Source organism: Labrus mixtus, chromosome 5 (assembly GCF_963584025.1).
Source record: "Labrus mixtus chromosome 5, fLabMix1.1, whole genome shotgun sequence".
Taxonomy (NCBI): Eukaryota; Metazoa; Chordata; class Actinopteri; order Labriformes; family Labridae; genus Labrus; species Labrus mixtus.
In genome coordinates, this window is record NC_083616.1 from 14,573,129 (window position 1) to 14,593,936 (window position 20,808).

The window sequence follows — 20,808 nt, forward strand, 5'->3', positions numbered from 1 at the left end:
TATACTTAAAGGTTGCTTTTTTGCAAACATTGGACAAAATCTGACTTCTTACAGGACAAGTTAGTCCTGTCTCATATTTGTCCAATATAGTTTCTGGAAAATAGAAATCGTAATATTTATATGTGAATGAAGAACATTTGTGCACTCCTAAAGTTTTGGTCCTTTGAAATATTCAATGAAAAGAGGAACAGTAGTGCTTAAAGTCTGGGTCACAACAAGCCCTCTGTAAAAGCCTTGCAGTTAATTACACTATGCATCATAACCCGTGCTCTCCAAGGGGACACAAGCAACTCCCGCTCTCACAATTTAAGATTCTCCTTATTAGCTATTTTTTATCCTGCATGTAAACACAGACTCACGAACATTGTAATAACTGACCAGACACAGTATGATTGACACACACACACACACACACACACACACACACACACACACACACACACACACACACACACACACACACACACACACACCCCACACACACACACACACACACACACACACACACACACCCCACACACACACACACACACACACACACAGAGAAAGGTTATGGCTTTCCAAGCAGTTTGAGCTTGTTTAATCTCATCCCTGTATACATTCTTTGTGATCAAACCTTTATAGACAAATAATATAAACGCAGATAATGAAGGCCTTCCATTAGTACCAGTACAGAGCCATCTTAGTGTACAGTAAAGTCCATTAAAGGTACTGATGATATCTTTTGGTTTAAATGAAAGAAAACAGAGTTATATACAGTACATACAGACAGAAATATACACATGTGCAGGTGGACGTTGATCCACAGATGTCAACAACAACATCTCAAATGACCAAAGAACCATGAACTTGTAATTTCTTTAGTTCTTTTCTCCACCTGCTAACAGGAGCTTACTATAGTACCCAAATGAAAGAGCTGTACGGTAGATTGATTATGGTCACGGATACTATACCAACACTTAGAACACTGAGTAGGCTTTACAGTTTAGAGTTTACACTTGGGTTGAACAGAAAGAACATAACCATCACCCCCCCCCCTCCCCCCCCCCATCTCGGACCCCTAAATGTGCTGTAAATTCATCCAAGAGAAGATTGAGTCGAGAAAATATTCAAGACAAAAAAAAAAGTGTGAGTGATAGCAGAAATATGTCTCTTTTCACTTTCTCTCTACCACATTTACCTTTCCCTCAGTCCTGTTCTCTCTGCAACAATTTCAATCCTGTCAACGCTGTCTTCATTTAATTACGTTGTTCATTCTCTCTCTCCCTCCGTCGGTGAGAAAAGTGCTGAAGTCCCTGACATGAACAGCTTCAGTCCTCCATATTGTTTGGTTCTCAATCAGAGGTGAAGTTGTGGTCCAAAATGTGGTCCTCATGGCCTCTCAAAGCAAGGGTCCTTTTTCAAAGCTGTGATTCATCACAGTTGTGGTCCGCCCTAACTTACACAAAATGAACAACAAATTCACATTTCACAAGTATTTTTCCACCTTTTTCCTTTTCCTTTGTTTTATTTTTTTCTCTCTTTTGCAAATGCCTTTAATGTCAACTGCCCAGAGAGTCAGTCTTCTTAATATCTGTCTCAGACATAACACCTTCTGCTTTTGGGATCGGCTTGTGGGTGGATGACCTCTTTTTTTCTTCTCCTGGCGCTTCTATAAGGCATGCTGGGCCAGGACCAGAGCCAAAGTCAGGCCGAGAAGCAGAGCCCAGACGCTGGCACACAGACAAGCGGAGTGATCCTCTGGCAGGCCCTGGGTCTCGCCCAGGCCACCGTCTCTCGGTTCAGGATACTGGACAGAGAGAGGGACACACAGTGGGCGAGAGAGAGAGAGAGAGATGTGTAAAGGTTAGACATGACTCATTCACTCGTGCTGCTTTCTTCTGCTGGCATTTGATGAGTAAAGGAGGGAGATGAGGCAAGACAGGATCAGAGCTTGAGGAGAACAAGAGAAATCAGGAGTCAAAAAGTCAGAACAAGAGTGAAAAAAATTGCATGTATCCATGGCAGAGACACTTTGGCACTAACATTAAGTGTTTGATCCACCAAATGTTTTGATATGTGAAGTATAATTCAAGCCCCTGCTGCTCTGTATGCTCTCTGCTTCTTAAACAAGTTGGCAACAAAGGAAAGCTTCTTGTGATGACTTTTTCTTTTTTCTGCAACCCTTTAAGGTTGTGCCAGCAAGTCTCTAAACAGTTTTTAAAGCTATCATTACAGACTTTATTTACAAGAAAAACATGCTACCAAGCCAAATGCACACTACAGAAGCCAGCAGCAGCTGTGGTTTTCTCTCAATATTTCATAAGGCATAAATTAAAGCAAGTGAAGGAGAACAAAACACTCCCAAGACCTCTTGTAGTAAGTTTGACTGTGCTTTTTAACACATTACAATGTGTATGCTTATGAAGAACAGAAAGAATCATATGTATGTATGATATTCAACAGTAAATACACACAGTTTTCCTTAATGTTCCCAATACGGCATACATCAATGGGAACACATCAGTCCAGATATTAAACTCTTTGGCCTCCAGACTTCCTCTGTCATATCCAACCACAATGGCCTTATTATATGCTTTCCCATAAAATTGTTAGCATTTTGAATACTTTTTCAATTTCCTCTGATTCTTGTAACACAAAGCAGAACCATTTGCCTCCAAGTTAAAGTAGTCTCGCTCAATTTGCAGAGGCACCATTTTCAGTCCTGCACAGCAATACATAAGAACATCATAAGAAACATGAAACACTCTCCCCTCCTCCTCTCCCACCTCCCCCTCCACCATCCCCTCAACTCATCTTTACCAATCTAACCTTTGCAGAGATTGCACTTTGGTCCATTTCCCTGTACACAGAAAAAAAACACCTACTAAGATGTTATCTACCAGCACCACATCTTCCAACAGAACAAGTAAACATATAACCGAGAAAGATAAAAATATATAATGAAACAAGAAAATGGTGTAAATTACACAGGAGAGGAATATTTTTTCTTGGAAAGGGAGGGACACAAGAGCGTGGTAGAGAAAGGAAGGAACCAAATGGCTGCAGTTATATCAGTACCTGGATGTGAGCATTTATGCTCTAAATGGTACAAGGAAATGGTTAAATGACAGATGCCAAAAAAATGAGGGGGAAAGCAATGGGTAGCTTGACAATGCACCAAACACACCCGCAACTAAAAGCCAATTAATTAGCAAGGGCAGTGATGTGTGGTAGCAGCCTGTTGACATGAGTCCAGATCTCTGGTTGCAGCCAATATCCACACATACAGACTTGTGAGAAGGTACACATACTCTCTCTCTCTCTCTCTCACACACACACACACACACACACACACACACACACACACACACACACACACACACACACACACACACACACACACACACACACACACACACACTCAAACAGACATAGACACATGAGACAGACACACACTCGCATGTAGCCTGACGGAATACAGAGCATGTCAAATATTTTCATTATCAATCAGGTTATTGTCAAATTTACAGTGCAGTAGGGATGACTTTCCCAAGGCTATAGTTATTGATTAACCCTGAGTTACGTAGTTTCTGTCCATAATCAATTGCATCCAGTTGAGCTGAAAATCAACACACAACAGTGTTACATGGGAACACAGGCAACACTAGTTTCCCAATGATTATGCTGATTGAGGAAAGAGGTCTCACACAGTGTTTGTTTTATATAACAATGGAAATGAAACTCGATATGCTACAAAATAAACTGTTGAACTTTAAGAATCCTTTGCACAAGAACCTTTTGAGTGACGTAATTAAAAAGGAAACCAGGATTACCATTGTCAGACCCCAAAAAACAAGTGAGCCTAAAACAAACCAATACATCAAACGACTAAGTATATTTGGTAAAGCTTGACTGCAGCTGTCTGAGTCAGCAACCCTTTGATATAGTGAATAGATGCAACTTAAAGTTTTACACTGAGGCTTATTCATTAGAAGTTAAGAATTAATATTTTTTTAACATTTGTTTAACCAGGGGTTCATTGAAATTTAAATATGTTTAATGGGGGAGACCAGAACAGCACACTATTAACAGTTTAGAATATAAATAAATACACAGAAATTTGAAGTGATTCCTCAATAAACCATTGGAATAATCCTTATAATACTTAGTTATGAAAATACTTGATTAATGAAGTTATCGATTGCTGCAGCCCTACTTTGGAATTAAAATTGTCTACATCAATTCCTATAGAACATTTTTATTATAGGAAAATTCTCCATGTAAAAAGAGCCTGACTTCTGATGGCTACCAGTCTGACTACAGGGCTCAGAGGACTAAGCTTCAGCCCACATGTTTACACACTGAGTATAGAATAAAACCCACAACCACTGGCAATGACATTTAGAATAATTAAGCATCTAAATGAGCTGAATATGTCTATACAGTACACAAAAGCTGTTTAACTGATGAGAGCTGGTTAAGACACAACTGTTCTTTAACTGTTCTTCATATCAGGTTATTATACTAAGGGGTCATGGTCACCCATCATCCTTCGTAGACAATCTGTCAACATATGTGCATGCACGTGTTGGTGTGATTCTGCAGGGCCCAAACTGACCATCATGAGATTTACAGCTTGGACAGTCAATCTGTTGCCAAGAGGACTCATACCAAAACAACACTCCCCCAATTTATCTGCCATGGAAGTTTGACAAGTTTTAATTGCCAGCCGTAGTTGTCTGAGAACGCAGGGCCACCCAAAATGTCCCTACCAGCTCCCTCTCTAATTATAAACTTCCTGCTTGAGTAATCACACGTCTTATTGTTTCCTAATTACCATTTTTACAATAAATTAAACACCACGCTGCAGCGAGACAGGCGCAGAGCAGTGCATCAATACTGACGTCCACACACAGAAGAGATTCCATGATCCATTCCCTCGCTCTCTCGCTCGTTCTCTCCAACACCTTTCCAAAACATACACACTGTTATTGTTATCAGTGCTTCTTGTCCATTAATTCTCCTTGTTGCCACATTTTTTAAGGTTTTAATTTGCTGTCATCACAACAATGAGGGGTTCTGCATAAAAGGACAATGCTGCATGTTTCGGCTGCAGTGTGGCCATTAAATGGCCGTGAAAGCCCCTGGAATTACTCAAAAGTAGACATCTTAATGGAAGCCATTCATTCAGCATGCAAATTTGCATTCATAAACACTGCATGCTACTTGGATTTTGTATATACCTGTCACAGAAAAATGTCATAAATACTAACATCGACAGAGGCAGTATTGGTGGGCAGAAGGTTTTAACAAAGTACAATTTAATACAGCAAAGCTTGGTAACTAGGTCTCCTTCAGAGGTGAAAAACATCATTAGTCGTACACCAAAGGCTGCAATGCACATCTAAAATACATCTAAAGCACAACAATATTTCATAGTGAAAAGTAATCAAACTCAACAGCTAGATAAAAAAAAGAATAGAAAAAAACCCCACTCGTTCTGGCCCAAAGTGCAGTGAAATATTTCAGACATGTTCAAAAGAGGCAGAGAGATGGGGAGTGTTTAACTGCTTTTAGTCGTTTTCACATTTCATTGGAGGAGAAAATAAACATTCCTATTTTTAAAATAAAAAAGCACATGCATTTTTGCAGCATAGCAGAGTTGTATGTTTTACTGTTACAGACAGTGAACTAGGTTGGAGCCTAGTCGACTGCAGTCTTCAGAGTAGACTGCATTCAGCAGAGAACAGGCCCTGGGCCAGTATTTTAGGACCTCTAATCCAGATTAAAACCCCCACCTCCCATTTATTTCACTATTTCATTGTAGGGGAGAGAAATATAATATTTCAACCAAATGTCATCATCTTGGGTGTAGCATGGGTCTTATCATAAAGCGTCTGTTCTGATGTGCCAATTGCTTTAACAAGCATAAAGATTGAATATGATGTGACTGTGAATGGTGCAGCGTGTTTGGCTTCGTTATTTCGCCTCTGTACAAAATCCTCCTTTCACTGAAGCATAGTGGGGAAGTGGTTTTGTGCGCTCTTCTTGTAATAGGTCCATTTTAAATAATATATGCAAAGAAGTTGCTGGAACCTGCTGAATATTTATGGATATATTTGGGCTGAATCAATGTGAAAAAGCCTTTCTGCATACATGTATCACAATGGTGTGACCTATGATATAATAAACTCCAGGATTAATACCTATGATTCATTAAACCAAAGTGATTAACAAGCAGACTGCAAATAATGAGTCTGCATTTCATTTTGCACACAAGGTATGAAACAATCAATGCAAACTCATTACCTTTGGGATGGTGACAAAGGGAGGTTCTGAGGTGCCTGCTGACCAATCCGACTCAGTCTTCGTCGCCACTGAGGACCCCAGGACAGACACATTTTTGTTCTGCATGTTGTCTATCCCATAACCGAAGACCTGGATGGCATTTCCTGCAGGGACAGAAATATAAAGCCATTTGTTTTTTTACTGCGATCCCAGCAAGAAGCCAGCTAGCAGACAGACAGCTCTAAGTCAACTTCTTGGTCCCCTGCCCAATCTTTGGCAACCGAGGGAGAAAGGGAGGGCGGAGGGAAGGAAGGAAGGAGTAAAAGGAGCACAGAGAGCCAGTCTCTTTGCTTCGTCAGTAAGCTTGAGAGTTGTTCGTCAAATTAATCAAAGACAGCAATCGGAGGTTTGACTTTCACGGGGTGGATTTTACAAAAATCTTACAAAACACCAAAACTGCCGTATGTTTAATACAACATCTCTGACTTACTTTTAAATGCCTGACATGTTTTTTTTGTGTCCAGTAATTATCTTCCAATAAGGAATCCAGCTGAGACAAAATGAACACATTTATCAAACACAAACAACTTGGGTTCATGTCCTCAGCTCATTATAAAAACTCTTTTCAGTTGCAACAGATGCTCTCCAGTTGCACAGAGCTGACCAAATAGTGGCATAATGTCTTCACTCGAGTTGATGAACGCCAAGTTGTTTTCCGGCAGTTCCACACTCAAGAAATGGAATCTTTTAAAAGAAGCAAATCAATCAGCTCTAACAGAAGACAGTCTGTGCATGCATGCGAATGCTTGTGTAGCCGCCTGCACATTCCCAGTAAACGTGGGTAATGTCTGTGTCTGAGTGCATGCGCGAGTCTGCAAAAATGTGATAAATCCTTGTTCAGTCAGCTTTCCAGCCAGATATGGTAAAATCGGGGCTGAGTACCTTTTCACCGCTCATCCATTTAAAACACTGGGCTTGTTTCTCTTTGTTCAGCCAGAGAGAAGGCAAGGCATGTAATTGCTTGGCAACCACCTCCATTATAAGGTCACAACGCAGGGATGACTTTGAATAGATTTGTGTGACTGATCAAATTCAAAACATTCCCAAAGAAAAGATAAATAGCATTCCCCCCCCCAACCACACAAAAGATAAATTGGACACTTGTGTTGCACACATGCATAATTGTATGGACACACATACATGGTCTTTAGCCCTTCTGATGCATGGCCCCATAGATTTGTCTGTCACATCCTCAGTCGTCCTAAACAGTGCTGCACACACCCACGCAAAGTACACATACTGTACAGCAGGCACACATACACCTGCACACTTTACACGCACAAAAGCAGCCTTCATGTTCCTCATGCTCTTAAACACCGGTAATTTGGGCTGCTGCTGGAAAATAAAAGCACAGAGAGGAAAAGAGCTCTCCAGTGAAGCCTAACAACTCTAATGCTAGCAGTGAAGAGCTACTGAAGTACTGCTGAGACATGTAATGTTACGCATCTGTTTGTCGGGGTCGGCTATCGCTAGCTCTGCCCCAGCAGATGCTGTAAGATCGGGGAATAGTCATAAATCAAAGCAGTTGGCTTGAAGGCCTCCACGCTGGATGTTTTACTGCGCCCAAATGTTCCACTGAGTGATTAAGCTCATTGCCAATAGCAATTCAATTTTTTAATGACTCTGGATACGTTTTCCTATAACCCCTAGTCATAGCTTACCTGCAGGGACAGATGGAGTAGAGATACAGGAGGAGAGAACAAGAGGAGCAGAGGGAGAAAAGGAATCAGGGTTTTGAAAAGATTCTTCTCTTCGTTCTTGTTAGTAGAGTTTGGGTAATAGATGTTTGACTAGTTTTCAGTTGAAAATAAACAGTTTTGGTTTGTCAATAAATGAAAAAAACATTTACTTTGCAGAAACAAAAACAATAAAAAGAGAACGATAAGGGTGAGATTGGGGGATTTATGGGGGTCATATGGGAGCTGTAAGATAATTTGTTTAGAAATATATGTATGCATTGTTCTGTATGGTGGGTGTGTATTTGTGTATATCCTTTGCTTTAGTGTGAGGAAGTTTATCGCTTGTTCCCTTTGACTGCAGAGTGGAGATGCTGCATTTTGCGTTATTTTTCAAGACGCCTCCTCAGCTCCCAGCTTCATCCCTCATCCTGCACACTCAGCTAAAATGGTACCCCAGCAATCTATTGAAATGGTCTGAAAGCATTACGCACACAATGGAACATGTTAAAGGCAATGGTGTCTTGTAGCACTGATGACACTGCTCGCTCTGCCACAGCAAGGAAGGCTCTCGCTGTATTTTGCTCTTCAGTGGGAAAAATCCAGAGGATGTTTGAGGTAACCACTCTGTCATGCTGCACCTTGTGTGTTATGCATGAGATGTGTAGATGATGTGTATTATGGTTTCTCTTATTATTTCATTTGGGTTAGATCTGTTCCTTCATGACATTTTTCTCCCACAAGGGATAAGCCCTTTAACTTTTTCAGATTGAATGTGGAAATGACATGCAAATGGTTTCTTTTGTATTAAAGTCTGGGCAGATCTCGCCCAAAGGAGGGATGAGAAGTGATAAGAAATGACTAGTTTCTGAGACACTAAGACAATTTAATTCAGGCTAAATCAGCAGGCGAAAGAGTGTACATGGATAAGTTGTATCAAACTATGTAGCAGCCAAGTTTTCATTTGGATATTATGAATGTTTATGCATGTATTCATTTGTTATACATCCATCCATTATTCTATATTTTCACCTTATTCTTCTGGCCTTATTTCTGAAGTCCATTCCCCGAAAAAAAATCTTTCAGCCTTGTTGACCACTATCATCCTCTTCTCAACAACAACACATACATAGTCATCTCACTGGGGAGCTCTAGGACATTGGAAAACAGAAACTGACACGAAATCATTAAAGTTGCATTCAGTCGAAGTTCATGGCTCACTCTGCTCTTACATGGCAGTAGTAAGAGTAACTACCACATCACACGCCTGAGCCCTTATTAATATTACATGACTGTTGGAGCCCTATCTGTTACGGAAGCATGCAGAGTATCCTTGTGTGTCAGGATTGCTCACTTAGGCAAGTGTTGTCGGTGAAGAGGTGCAGGAAGTTCAAACACTCCTCCTCTTGGTTTCCACTGCCCTTACAGGTGCACCACGGGGAGATGGTCCAGTTAGAGAAGCTGCTGTCCACGTAGTTAGGAGTCATTTCTGTCCCTGTGAGGACATACACGAACACAGGCACAAGCATAAGCATAAGCATACACACATTAGGACAAACGGTTATGGGTCACTAATGGACAATAATGGACCACATTTATAGAATAGTATATAAAACGGACAACAAAGATGTTAGTCATGGGAATGGGTTTGCACTATTTGAGTTTATGGCAAGGTGAAGCGTTCTGTAATGCTTTATTTTCGATGTAAAGAGGCCATTATGTTATGAATATTTTGCAAAGTAGGTGCTTTATGAAGTGTGTGTGCTGTGTGAATATAGCACTGCTCTACAAAAACATTTTACTTTTCAAATGTCTCTGTGTGGCAATGCTTTCAGCTGGAGTCAGAGGCGTTAGATGCACTTTGTGCAGCATTTTCCAGAGAAATCCCGGAAGCACCGTGGCATATTATCACTTCATACTGCTCGATTTATGACACACGGTGAGGAAGCAGTGACTGATACTGAAATATGGACACTTCAGTAACCACTATACTGGAAAAAAAAAAGGTTATTTCGTGAAAATTTGCATTTCAGTTGACATTCTGTGAAGCTCTTGGATTGAAAAATATTCCACTGCTAGTTCAAACAACTTGTTTAAACAACATTTACCATGAGCAAACAGATGTGTTTTAATTAAGTAAGCGACCCTGCTCACAACTCCCTAATTACTTCTAGTAGTGAACTGATGTCCAGTGTGCTCAGGGAGATTTGAGGCCAGGAGGGAAAAAGTCTCACTCCTCTGCCAGCTCCAACTGATAAATTGTACGGTAGAGTAGGCTGACATCACACTGTCTATAACTATCAGTCTTTATCTCACCATGAAGCTGGAAAATGAGAACATTTTTGTGGAATTTGGAGCTAAATGCAGACCTTTTTCTCTCAACTACACCAGCCCTGTGCTGTACTGACCTATGAGCCTTGCGTAGGAGGCCAGGCAGGCCTGGTGATTGTCTTGGTTGGGACAGGTGCTCACTGTGTGTGGAGTCATCCAGCAGTTCACCATGTAGTCAGCCAGCCTCGACCTGCACAGCAAACATGAAGCACAGTACAAAAAGAGGGAGAGAGTTAGTCACAGGCATATGACAGATGACCGTATATACACATTCACAAATTCAAAGCACATGGACAAATTTTTGACACCATTGCTCCCCTACAGAAGCTGCCAATTGTGACCAACATCAAACTGGGAAAGTATATTCAACATCTGTTTCCCGGCCATTACAACAGGTGGCAGGAATAGCAAGCTGGTCTCACTAGTCCCTTTGAGCCAACAAGCTATTTACTACATTTACAGCATGCAACAGGGAGCCAGCGGCCGTGCATTTGTGTTAGGATGAGAAAGATATGATATGACTCTTTTGGCTGTTAATTCCATATTTAAACTGGACATCTATTTTGTCTCCCAAAGTCGCTTTCCCCACAAACCAAGGAGAACTTATAAAAATAGTAGGTTTGGTTTCGGTGTGTGTTTGTGATAAGAGCTTTAAGTCAGTGGAGGGCCCCAGGGTGGCATTGCTAATCCACTTAAGTAGGTTTATTGGGAGTAGCGTGTGCAAAGTTGCTCTGTCTGTACTGTTCACATCACAACTGCCCACTAAGTGAATCACAATCCACTGCATATTTCTCCCTCTCTCTCTCTCTCTCTTTCTCTGCCAGCCATGACTCATTTACTCTGACCTAGTGTGACCACTTTTTGCAGCCTTAAGTTCAAAGGTACTGTTATGTCCCTCAGGCTGTTTAGTGTTTAGTCCCACACACAAACACAAAAACACACACACACACACACACACACACACACACACACACACACACACACACACACACACACACACACACACACACACACACACACACACTTACAAACACAAACATAGAGACAGTTCTAGTTAAGGCGGTTAACTGGATCTGTTTTTGGCTGGTCTGTAGTTGGTTGCTAATACTTGGGCCACTTAATGCCTGATAAACAACAATTAACTGCTCGGATAGCCTCCACTGTTAATCACTGTCACAGTAAGGAATTTGCTAAAAGGTTGTCAAAATACACTTTTTCATTATCCTGAAAAGGTTACAAAAAGAAAACATTGTGAAACAACTTGCCTTGCTCCCATATATGATGTGTAAATGTGTGTGTGCTAAAAACACAGGTTTTCTTTTTCACAGTTGGTCAGTCTCAGGCTGGCTGTTTTTAGTCTGTGTTCTTAGCTTTGATTCAAACTAAGTGGAGGAGTAAGAGAGGTGTGTGGCACTGCCAGAGAGAAAACAGGAGCAGCAGGTGTGTGACAGGAAAACAGAGGTATAGGCTACATGTGAATAAGAGGGGAGTGAGGCCATATCAACAAACCGTGTGAGCAAGCTAACATTCATCTAACCAGCAGTGAGTAAGTTCTATCATAATATAACAAACATTATTAGGCTGAAGGTTCTCTTCAAGTATGAAAAAGCTGTTTGAGGTTAAATCTGTTGCTCTTCTTTCTACAACACATGCAACGGGATGGTTGCAAAAGTTGTTTGACATGTTTTCTGTGAGTATATTTTACTATGCTTATATCAAAGCTGCAATATGTGTAATGCATATTTTGGCTCTAGATATTTAAGGGTTTGCATGTGTTCCTGAATTAAAAGAAATAAGCTAATCCTAAAAAGTACAGTACCTCTGAGATGCACTGGAGTACAAATATAAATACCACCAAATCTAAAAATAGGACTTGCTATTTCTGATATCATTAAATGTAACATTTTCATTATCTCCATTGTTGCAGTAAATTTACTGTAGCCCATTGAAAAGTTAATTTATTAACAAATGCATGTCATTTGTACTTTTTTTGTAATTGCTTACTTTGTATGAACTTCTACTTGAGAAATCTTGTGTTCTCCAAAGTCACCTCTGACCACAAGGGAGTCAGTGAAAACAGAGTGAAAACACATTGCTATATGTGTCTTTGGCACTAACTTCTCAGCTTGGTAATGGTTAGGGGGACTAATGTCATGTCGTGTATGACCAGTTGTAAGGGGCTAGTATGAGCCAAAAATGCCAGGACCAAATATTCTTCCCAGTCCAGCACTGGGTATGGATGCAAGTGTAACAACATACTGTAGCTACACAAAGGTCAGTATAGCAGTATTTGCTATCCAGGTTATTAAATTACCATACTTGTGTTGTCTGCTCAGTTTATGCTCATTCTTTTGCTGTAAACCCTGAGTAAACAAGTTTAAGGAAATGTGACCAAATGTGATACAATGATGCAATTATAATCACAGTTGCTCCTTTTTTTCAACCAAATAACAGTTTCAATTAACAATTTCATTGTGTCATTTCAGATTCACATATCACTTAGAATTAAACATGGAAGGGATTTGTTAACTCATTGCTTATTTATATACCTGCTGAATTATATTATAGTTAATGAGAAACTCTGACAAATGCATCTACAGCATTGATGCACTGATGCATTGATGAAGAGATTCATATTAAAAAAACAACAAAGTGCTGATGCTGCACACCGCTGCATGCAACAGCAGCCTAAACAGGTAGAATATTAATGTCACACACATTTACATACTGCCTCTTCTTTAAATATGCATGGCAGCTATATCACTTATCATACATTCTACAGTGGTGACACTTGATCACTTATTCATCATTTTGGGCCTTTTTCATGACATTCTGGAGTAATTGGATTCGATGAGATGCATTGTAATGAAACAGAGGCTCTACCTGCATGCTTATCTGCAAACAGTGAATATGTTGTTTTCAGCGGGAGGGACACTTGCATCCAGGAAACTATGAGTGAGGGGTTCAGGCAACCATAACACAATGTGCAAGAAACAGAGTCCTTATTTTGTTGCAGTGAGTTGTGCTTACTGTTATGCTCCATCTCAACTCTGAGAATAAGAAGGGCGCAGACAAGCAGATTTAGCTGAAGGGGGAATATGGGGTGATGAGGTTACAATCCCTCTGTCTGCCTGCCTGTCTATATGTGTGTGTGTGTGTGTGTGTGTGTGTGTGTGTGTGTGTGTGTGTGTGTGTGTGTGTGTGTGTGTGTGTGTGTGTGTGTGTGTGTGTGTGTGTGTGTGTGTGTGTGTGTGTGCGCGTGTGCATGTCTTTCACCACAGCATAGATGCAGTCAGTGTTGTGTGATGGGCTCAGGCCTCCAGCAGCTAACCCTACTCAGACTCACTTCATTACTCTATCTCCATCCGCCCTCCTATCAAATCACCCGGAGAGCCTCTTGATGTGACATGCTGCTAACATCACATCTACAGCCACGCTTCAGAAAACTGGACGTATGGGTGCTCTAGCAATTTCTGCACATGGAAAGACTCATGTGGATGCACACACACACACTGACACACACAAACACGCACCCACATACACACACACACGCATGCACACACACACACACACACACACATACACACACACACACAAAATCAGAAATGACGATACACATTACAAAAAGTTAAATCTCAGAAGAAATAACAACACGTACACAAATCCATCCCTTTCTGCACCTGTCCTCCTCACTCAAAGCCTTCTCTCATCCATTCCTGTTCCCTCAAAGAAGCCACTTGTACCCACAATCACAGCACGCATGATAAAAAAAGACACAACAAACAGTGGGGAGAGAGAACAACTCTATTCTGCCGGTATAGAGCAACCTGTGGACCCGCATTTTTCATTTTTCTATTTTCATGAGCAAAGGTTCTTTTGCTAACAAAGACTGTGGATGTCAGATTTCTGTAGGGAAGGCAAAGAGCCCTAAAGATTAAAGAAAGCGTACAAGCAGTGTGTTTCTTTGAGATGCAGAGCTCTTTCAGACAATGACGGCTTAAAAACAGTAATTTAAAGTTTAGAGAGGTGTCCTGAGTGTTCAGACAATGGTGTTCCAACACCGGGATGCTGCAAATTTCATGGCTTCCACGGCTTTCCATTATACCTCAGCAAAGCGCCACTCGCTGCTGAAATTACAGGCTGTCTAGCTCAACAGAGTTTTATGGTCATTTCAGCCACTCAGCCCCCAGGGAAGTGGCAGGGGAGCCCCCACTGAGGTAGACTTCTTTCAACCAACCTGACACTTTAAACACAGTTATTCGGCTGAGCGCTGAGTGCCTGTCCATCCAGCTTGGCAGTAATAGAAAACTAATGGTTTTTTATATGGATTCTTATATCTATCACTTGATGCCCGTGACAAACAATGTGACTCAAATCAGATGAGTGTCAGTCTTGGAAACCATTTCCTCATGAAGGAGGAGGGCTGGGAAGAAAAACAGCTATCAGACTGCAGAGTCCTCTAATATAGCTTCTTCTCTACATTAAAAAACAACAGTCTATTGAGAGTCCTATCTGGTTTAGAGCTATCCCCTCCCCGCTCCTTCTGCAAATATGAGTTCTTCTATGGCTGATAATTTCTGTTAAATGTGAAATTACCGCTCTTCACTCTTATCACTTATCATTCCCCCAGTCTTCAGCCTGGAGAGGCTTTAGAAACCATATCTCAGAAAGCAACAATAACCATGACACAATAGCTGCCAACAAAATGGAAATTACAAGAAGCAAATGAAAGAAACAAAAGATGTTTCTCTCAACATTGTCTCCTTTTTCTCCTCCTTTCTTTTGTGCTCCACTGACCTTATCTCTCCACTCTTCTCCTCTCTCATTAAAGTTGTGTTGTCACTGTCGTATGAGCTGATTGTCACGGCAGCCTCCACTGCTTGTGTGCAAACTCCCAGCAAGGTAACTTGACCCTGGTTCAATCAATAGGACTCCACAGTGCTGTGTCCTTTTTGTCACTTTATGCAAAATGCGGAATAGCAAAAAAAAAAACATGGCCAAACTAATATTTGACTTTACGCTTTTTAGAAAGTTTTCTGCATGGTGCAGCAGAGCTCATTACGTCAAATGAATTATTATAAAAGCTGAAGAAAAGAACACTGACCTTGTAGGTTGAGTGCTGTGAATATATTTTCATTAAGAGGGCATGACGTCCATCAAAGTTGTTCTTTTCTTTCCACTAAAAGAACAGTGTCTTAGGGTTTGGTTTGCTACAGTGGCAGGAAGTCTTCTCCTGTATTCCCCCCTAAATCTCTGCCAATAAACCTAAAACTGTGTCCTTGCTGCTCTGGTCAGAGGTGATTGTACGTTTCAGCCACAGACATTTTCACTATTTTCCCTTAAATGTGCCTTGACAGAGGCCTGCCTTTTTTCTGCCAGCACTGTACTCATTGGGATTCCTGGTCAATACTCTAAAAGGGCAATGTGGACAGATGGCATTCAGTCAAAACACAAGGCAGTTTAGCTTAGCTGTCACATGACACAACCTTTCGCCCTCTTACTCAGCAGAGACGTGAAACAGGCAAAAACTGTCTGGTGTCATCTCCTCTGCATGAACAAGCAGAAAAGTAAAAAAGAAAAAAAAGAGTGTAAGATGTGAGCTTGCATTTTAATTTCATTACCCAACTTTTTTTCAATTTTGAAACTCTTACTTTTGCGTGATTGCATTATTCCTCATTTGGTGATCAGAAAATAGTTTTGTGATCGAGTGAACCTTTTTTCCCCCTTCAGTTTTTAATCTCTGATCGTTCTAGCACCCTCTGCAGATGTCTTACAACCCTCTACCGAATGTTATGTCATTGGGATGAATGCTAAATCAAGCGTGCCACACACAAAACCCAGAACTGTCTATTTGATGCGGGGTGAGTAGATTATTCAAGGTTATCTGAACTCCCTAAATACTCTCTCCGCACAAGGCAAACAGCCATCCCACAGACAGAGTGTACACACCAAACAAATGGGTGAACTGCCCTTGAAAAGTGACAGTATTAGCAGTAAGCTACAGAACAGATATTTCCAGTAATTCGATATTTATCAGTTGTATCAAACTGTTATGCGGTAAAAGAAACACACATGCTACAGCGATCAGAGAGACTCCTTAAGTACAGAGAGCAGTTCAAAGTTAGAGTGATAAAAGTGAAAGCGCAGGCCCTAATTGACACATTGAAAACCACACATAGACCATTTTGTAGATAAGTTTGAAGTCTCATTGATAATGTTTGCATTAATAATAGATACTGTGCGGTTAGAGGAAGCGATGTGACGGGAGGATGAGGCCTATAGTCAGTAATGACTGCAGTTTTCCACTATACCATGTTCCCTTAGAGATTAGGGTTAGGAAAGTAAATGGGCATATACTAATCCATGTATCGGAATTAAATGCACAACTCTTTCTTTCCAGCTCCTGCCCCATCCCTTTCATTACCTCTCTTCCTCTCTCTCTTTTTTACTTTCCTCTCGCCCTGTTTTTCCGCTCTTATGTGTAGCTGGAAAGCTGAGCACGTCTCCGCCTTAGCTGAGGTCTGATTAAAGCTGCAGGATGCAGCAAACTGTACTATGTATGAGGAAAAGGTCACCAATTGACACATGCTTTGCTTGCAAAACCAGAGCTTTACAATATCAGAAAAGACATTTCTCCTTTTTTGCGTGTATAGAAAGCAAGGGGAAGAGACAATGCAGATATTACTGTGAGAACAGACTAAAGTAAAGTAAGGAGAAATCTGCGTTTGTGCTTTCACACTGCTATCCTTGTGAACACCCTGTATAGTGAGGGCGATCTGCAGGAATGTGGACAGTTTTGTTCAGTTCTCGATTCGTCAACAGGGTTCTTTGAGAGTTAAGGTTTTTATTTAGATCATATATATATATATATATAGATCATCAAAGATGAAAATAAATGTTGTTTTAAACCTGCCTTTATCAGTCAGTATTCTTTTATTTACAGTAGATCACAAAATGTATGCATGTAGACATAAGCATTTCCACATGGCAGGCATTTCAGTAGCATTTCTTTATTGTCAATCTCGTGTGTCCATCTAAATGAATATGCTTCAATTTCACTCAATACAGATGTCTATACAAGCCAAGACACAGCTTGATGTTCATATGTACTGTGTCCTTAAACACAACCTGAAGCATATTTTTCTTCAAAGGATTTTTGCTTCCATTTTATTCTACTAAACTCTACAGAATTCTACTAAAATGTGCATTCATGGTACCTGGCAAAAGTTAGCAACCAGCTGTGAACACATAGGAGCATTTAAAAGTTAGAGGTAACGAATGGTTAGTGGACAGGAAATACATTGCACATCCTCAGTAGTACAAGAGCCAAAAGTGTATTTTTGCGTTTATATATGTGAGAGACAGAAAGTGAGAGAAGGTGATGATAAAAGTGCCAAAACATCCAGATTTCTTCGGGCTCTATCTCCGATGCTACACGGTAATGCCATCTGGGCCAGTGATTCTCCCAACACAGTTTCCCCTCAGTGGAGACTTGAGTTGTCAGATACAGCAGAGTGGACTACTGATTTAGGCCAGTGTGTGCATGCATGTGTGTGTTTCTGTAGAGAAAATGCAGTACACTCTGAGTTTTCTGCAAGCAAAGGAGGCCTGGTAAAGTAGGCCTATATCTCCAAAAGTGGGTCAGGTTACCTGTACAGTGATCGACTGTCTCTCAGCTTTCCACTTTGATAACCAGTGGCCAAAGAACTCAGTCAAAGGGCACCCAGAGAGCTCGGAGACCAGGGGATATAAATCAAAGATTGAAGTGTTGCATTGATCCTTAAAGACAATCAATATTGTACACAAATACGACTCAATGCTCTCTGGGTTATATTCTTCATTGGACCTGTATTGTGTGGACTGACATGGAAATGGATAGGGGGTGTTTCTGCCTGCATACATGCATGCACACACACATCCACACGCTAACACTACTACAACCCAAAACAGCACAGCCAATTGTATCCTATTTGGCTGTGGACTCACAGTTCCCATATGAATAGACGCTGGAGCCATTGGAAGAATGGTGAGAACACAAGGTGGAGAAACTGAGAGGAAAGAAGGAGCAGCAACAAACACGGGAGCGTCCGTTTGTGTCAGTCAGTGCAGAAATATGGAAGGAAATAACGTAATAACTGCAGCAAAAGAACAACCAGGCGTAAGAAATAAGAGCTGCTCCATTAAGTGCTTGTTCTCTGTCCATCTACAGTCCCAACATCTCCAGAGTATGTCAACAATTTTCTCCACAGAGACCAGGAGGAAAATGAAATCTTTCCGTGCAATATGGCACAAAAGCCCAAGCCAAAATTGTACATTTGAAAGCCTTTCAAATGATTATTTTTTGTTTGATTGAGCCTCAGGCTCCACCTGGAACAATCTGAACCGTCTCCAAAGGTGCAATCTGGCAGGCTTTTTTCCATACTGTAAAGCAAGGACCTGCTGGCCTCGCCAAGCTTAAAATAAATAACAAAATAGACAGGTATACTTTTTTAAACCTATTGGACTTGGATTTTTTTTTTGCTCTATGACCTTTTTTTTTTCGTCACAGTGGGTTGTGGGGTGTTAAGCTTATGTTAGCAATGGCCTGCAGGGTCTGCTGCAAAGATCCATAGCTGTGTGACCAAACCACTGACCTCCAACCCACTGCAGTAGCTTAACAGCCCACATCGATTCTGCAACCCTCCCTTGCTCCCTTTCCTCCCTCTCAAATCTCTTCCTCCTCCCATTGTATTCTCCCCTCTCAATCCCCCGTGTTAAATGAAAAAGGCTTGGAATACTTGTGCTTTCCCTCCGTTTGGACCTGGACAGGGTGTCCCCAGGGAAGACAGGGCCTGTTGTCCAAGGAGTGTCTCTTGCTTTTATCAACAAATCTCTTAGAGGAGAGAACAGGACCATGGAAAGTTATTCTGTTGGTGTATTGAGGGTGCTGGAATTTCTATGAATTCAAAGTTTTGGGAATGCCTTTTCTAGTGCTGTTAAGTTGCCTATTTTACCAGAGATCTGTGGACTAAGTCACCATCAGCATAACAAAAAGGTCCTAAATTAAATTTGCTCATAAAAAGTAGTGGAAATCCAGAACAAATGAAGGACATTTTGCCTGAATATTTTCAAGGTCTTCCAGGATCTAGGACTTTCAGGGATTCACAGATGAAGGACATTGAGACAGATAGAGGACGCATGGAGTGTCTCTCACAAGATGGTGGTGACTGTGGACACCTTAAGGCATGATAAAATCACCAATCAGAGACCATTGTCAGCCCGACACTGACCAACGACTTCTCAGTTTAATTGAATCGTTTAGAAATTCTCTTGCATGGCAGCACTTAGTCACTGCAGGAGAAAGCAGCACCCAAACACTGAGTCACGTTCAAGCTCAAAGTGATTGTGTCTGAATGTGTGTGTATGACTGCTGAATGGTTGTCGGTGGAGGCCAGCATGTGTCCATAATGTGTGTGTGTGTGTGCTCATCGAGCTGTTGACCTCAGCGGGGCACAACGCAGCCACAGATAATGAGCTTTAACGTTCTATTTCATCTTTCTCAATAAGGAGGTGCACAGCAGACACCTGCAGGCCCAAAGGTCAAAGAAAGCAACTCAGCCTGAAAACAGATTACACAATGCAGGCGAGCAGGTAATTATTAAGACAATCATAAATCGGAGAGGAGGTGATAGGGTTTCTCTACTTAACGGTATGGCCATTGGATTTAGTGTCAGAGGAGAGGAATTGGGTTTTCGCCATTAACGTTCAGCCTCCGAGGCTCTATGGAAAGAGGATAAATGTGACGTACCATCGATAAACTTCAAAGAAGGAAATGGTGTGCATGGTTAGAAAGACTAAATAGAATTCCATGGGACTGTAAATCCTTTTAATTTCTTACAGCAACAATTGATTCAGACAGGTTATCCAAAAGAGACGAAAGACAAAATCAACGCAGAGGTGGCATGACGTTTTTCACACTTTTATCAGTACTTCTTTCATTGTTATTTATTTTTCCTGTGCAAAATATTACATTTTTTTGGGGGATAGAATATGCTTCAAGCAATTTTCTCTAATGTCTGTTGTTGTGGTCACAGCCAAAATGTATCAAATGCATTCCAAACCTGCCCTATTAAAGCAATAGCTGACAATAACTTAAAGTGGTTTTCTGGAGAGGCAGCCTCTGTCTCATTTCCTTGCAATTAACTGCAAGTTTAAAAAAAACTGTTAAGATGCTTTCGTGATCCTCGACGATCAAATTTTGACAGCCTCTTGCTTGAATCCATAAACTCATTCAAGACAAGACACTGTTTGTTACTGAATTGTCACAATTGCCTAATAATCTGTCACTGTGGGACTTGAAAAAGTTTCCCTGTCTGATAACTCCTATCATATTAGAGTATTAATTTTAGGAGCGAAACTACTTTGGTCAAACTCCATTACGCTCATAAATGGGCTTTTAAATGCTTCACATTATTCCAATGACCCACATTTC

General features: G+C 41.0%; 1 protein-coding gene across 2 annotated transcripts in view; it reads right to left on the reverse strand.

Annotated features, from left to right (window-relative positions):
* Positions 1 to 550: 550 nt before the first annotated feature.
* The window catches only part of LOC132974145 (GDNF family receptor alpha-2-like), a 44,697-nt gene continuing 24,439 nt past the window's right edge, over positions 551 to 20,808 (reverse strand). For both annotated transcript variants that reach the window (XM_061037990.1, XM_061037989.1), the window contains exons 5-8: positions 10,415 to 10,527; positions 9,361 to 9,501; positions 6,292 to 6,434; positions 551 to 1,789 (exon numbers count right to left, since the gene is read on the reverse strand). In XM_061037990.1, the coding sequence (XP_060893973.1) occupies positions 1,652 to 1,789; positions 6,292 to 6,434; positions 9,361 to 9,501; positions 10,415 to 10,527 (535 nt within the window). In that variant the 3' untranslated portion in view covers positions 551 to 1,651. The remainder of the gene's footprint in view (positions 1,790 to 6,291; positions 6,435 to 9,360; positions 9,502 to 10,414; positions 10,528 to 20,808) is intronic.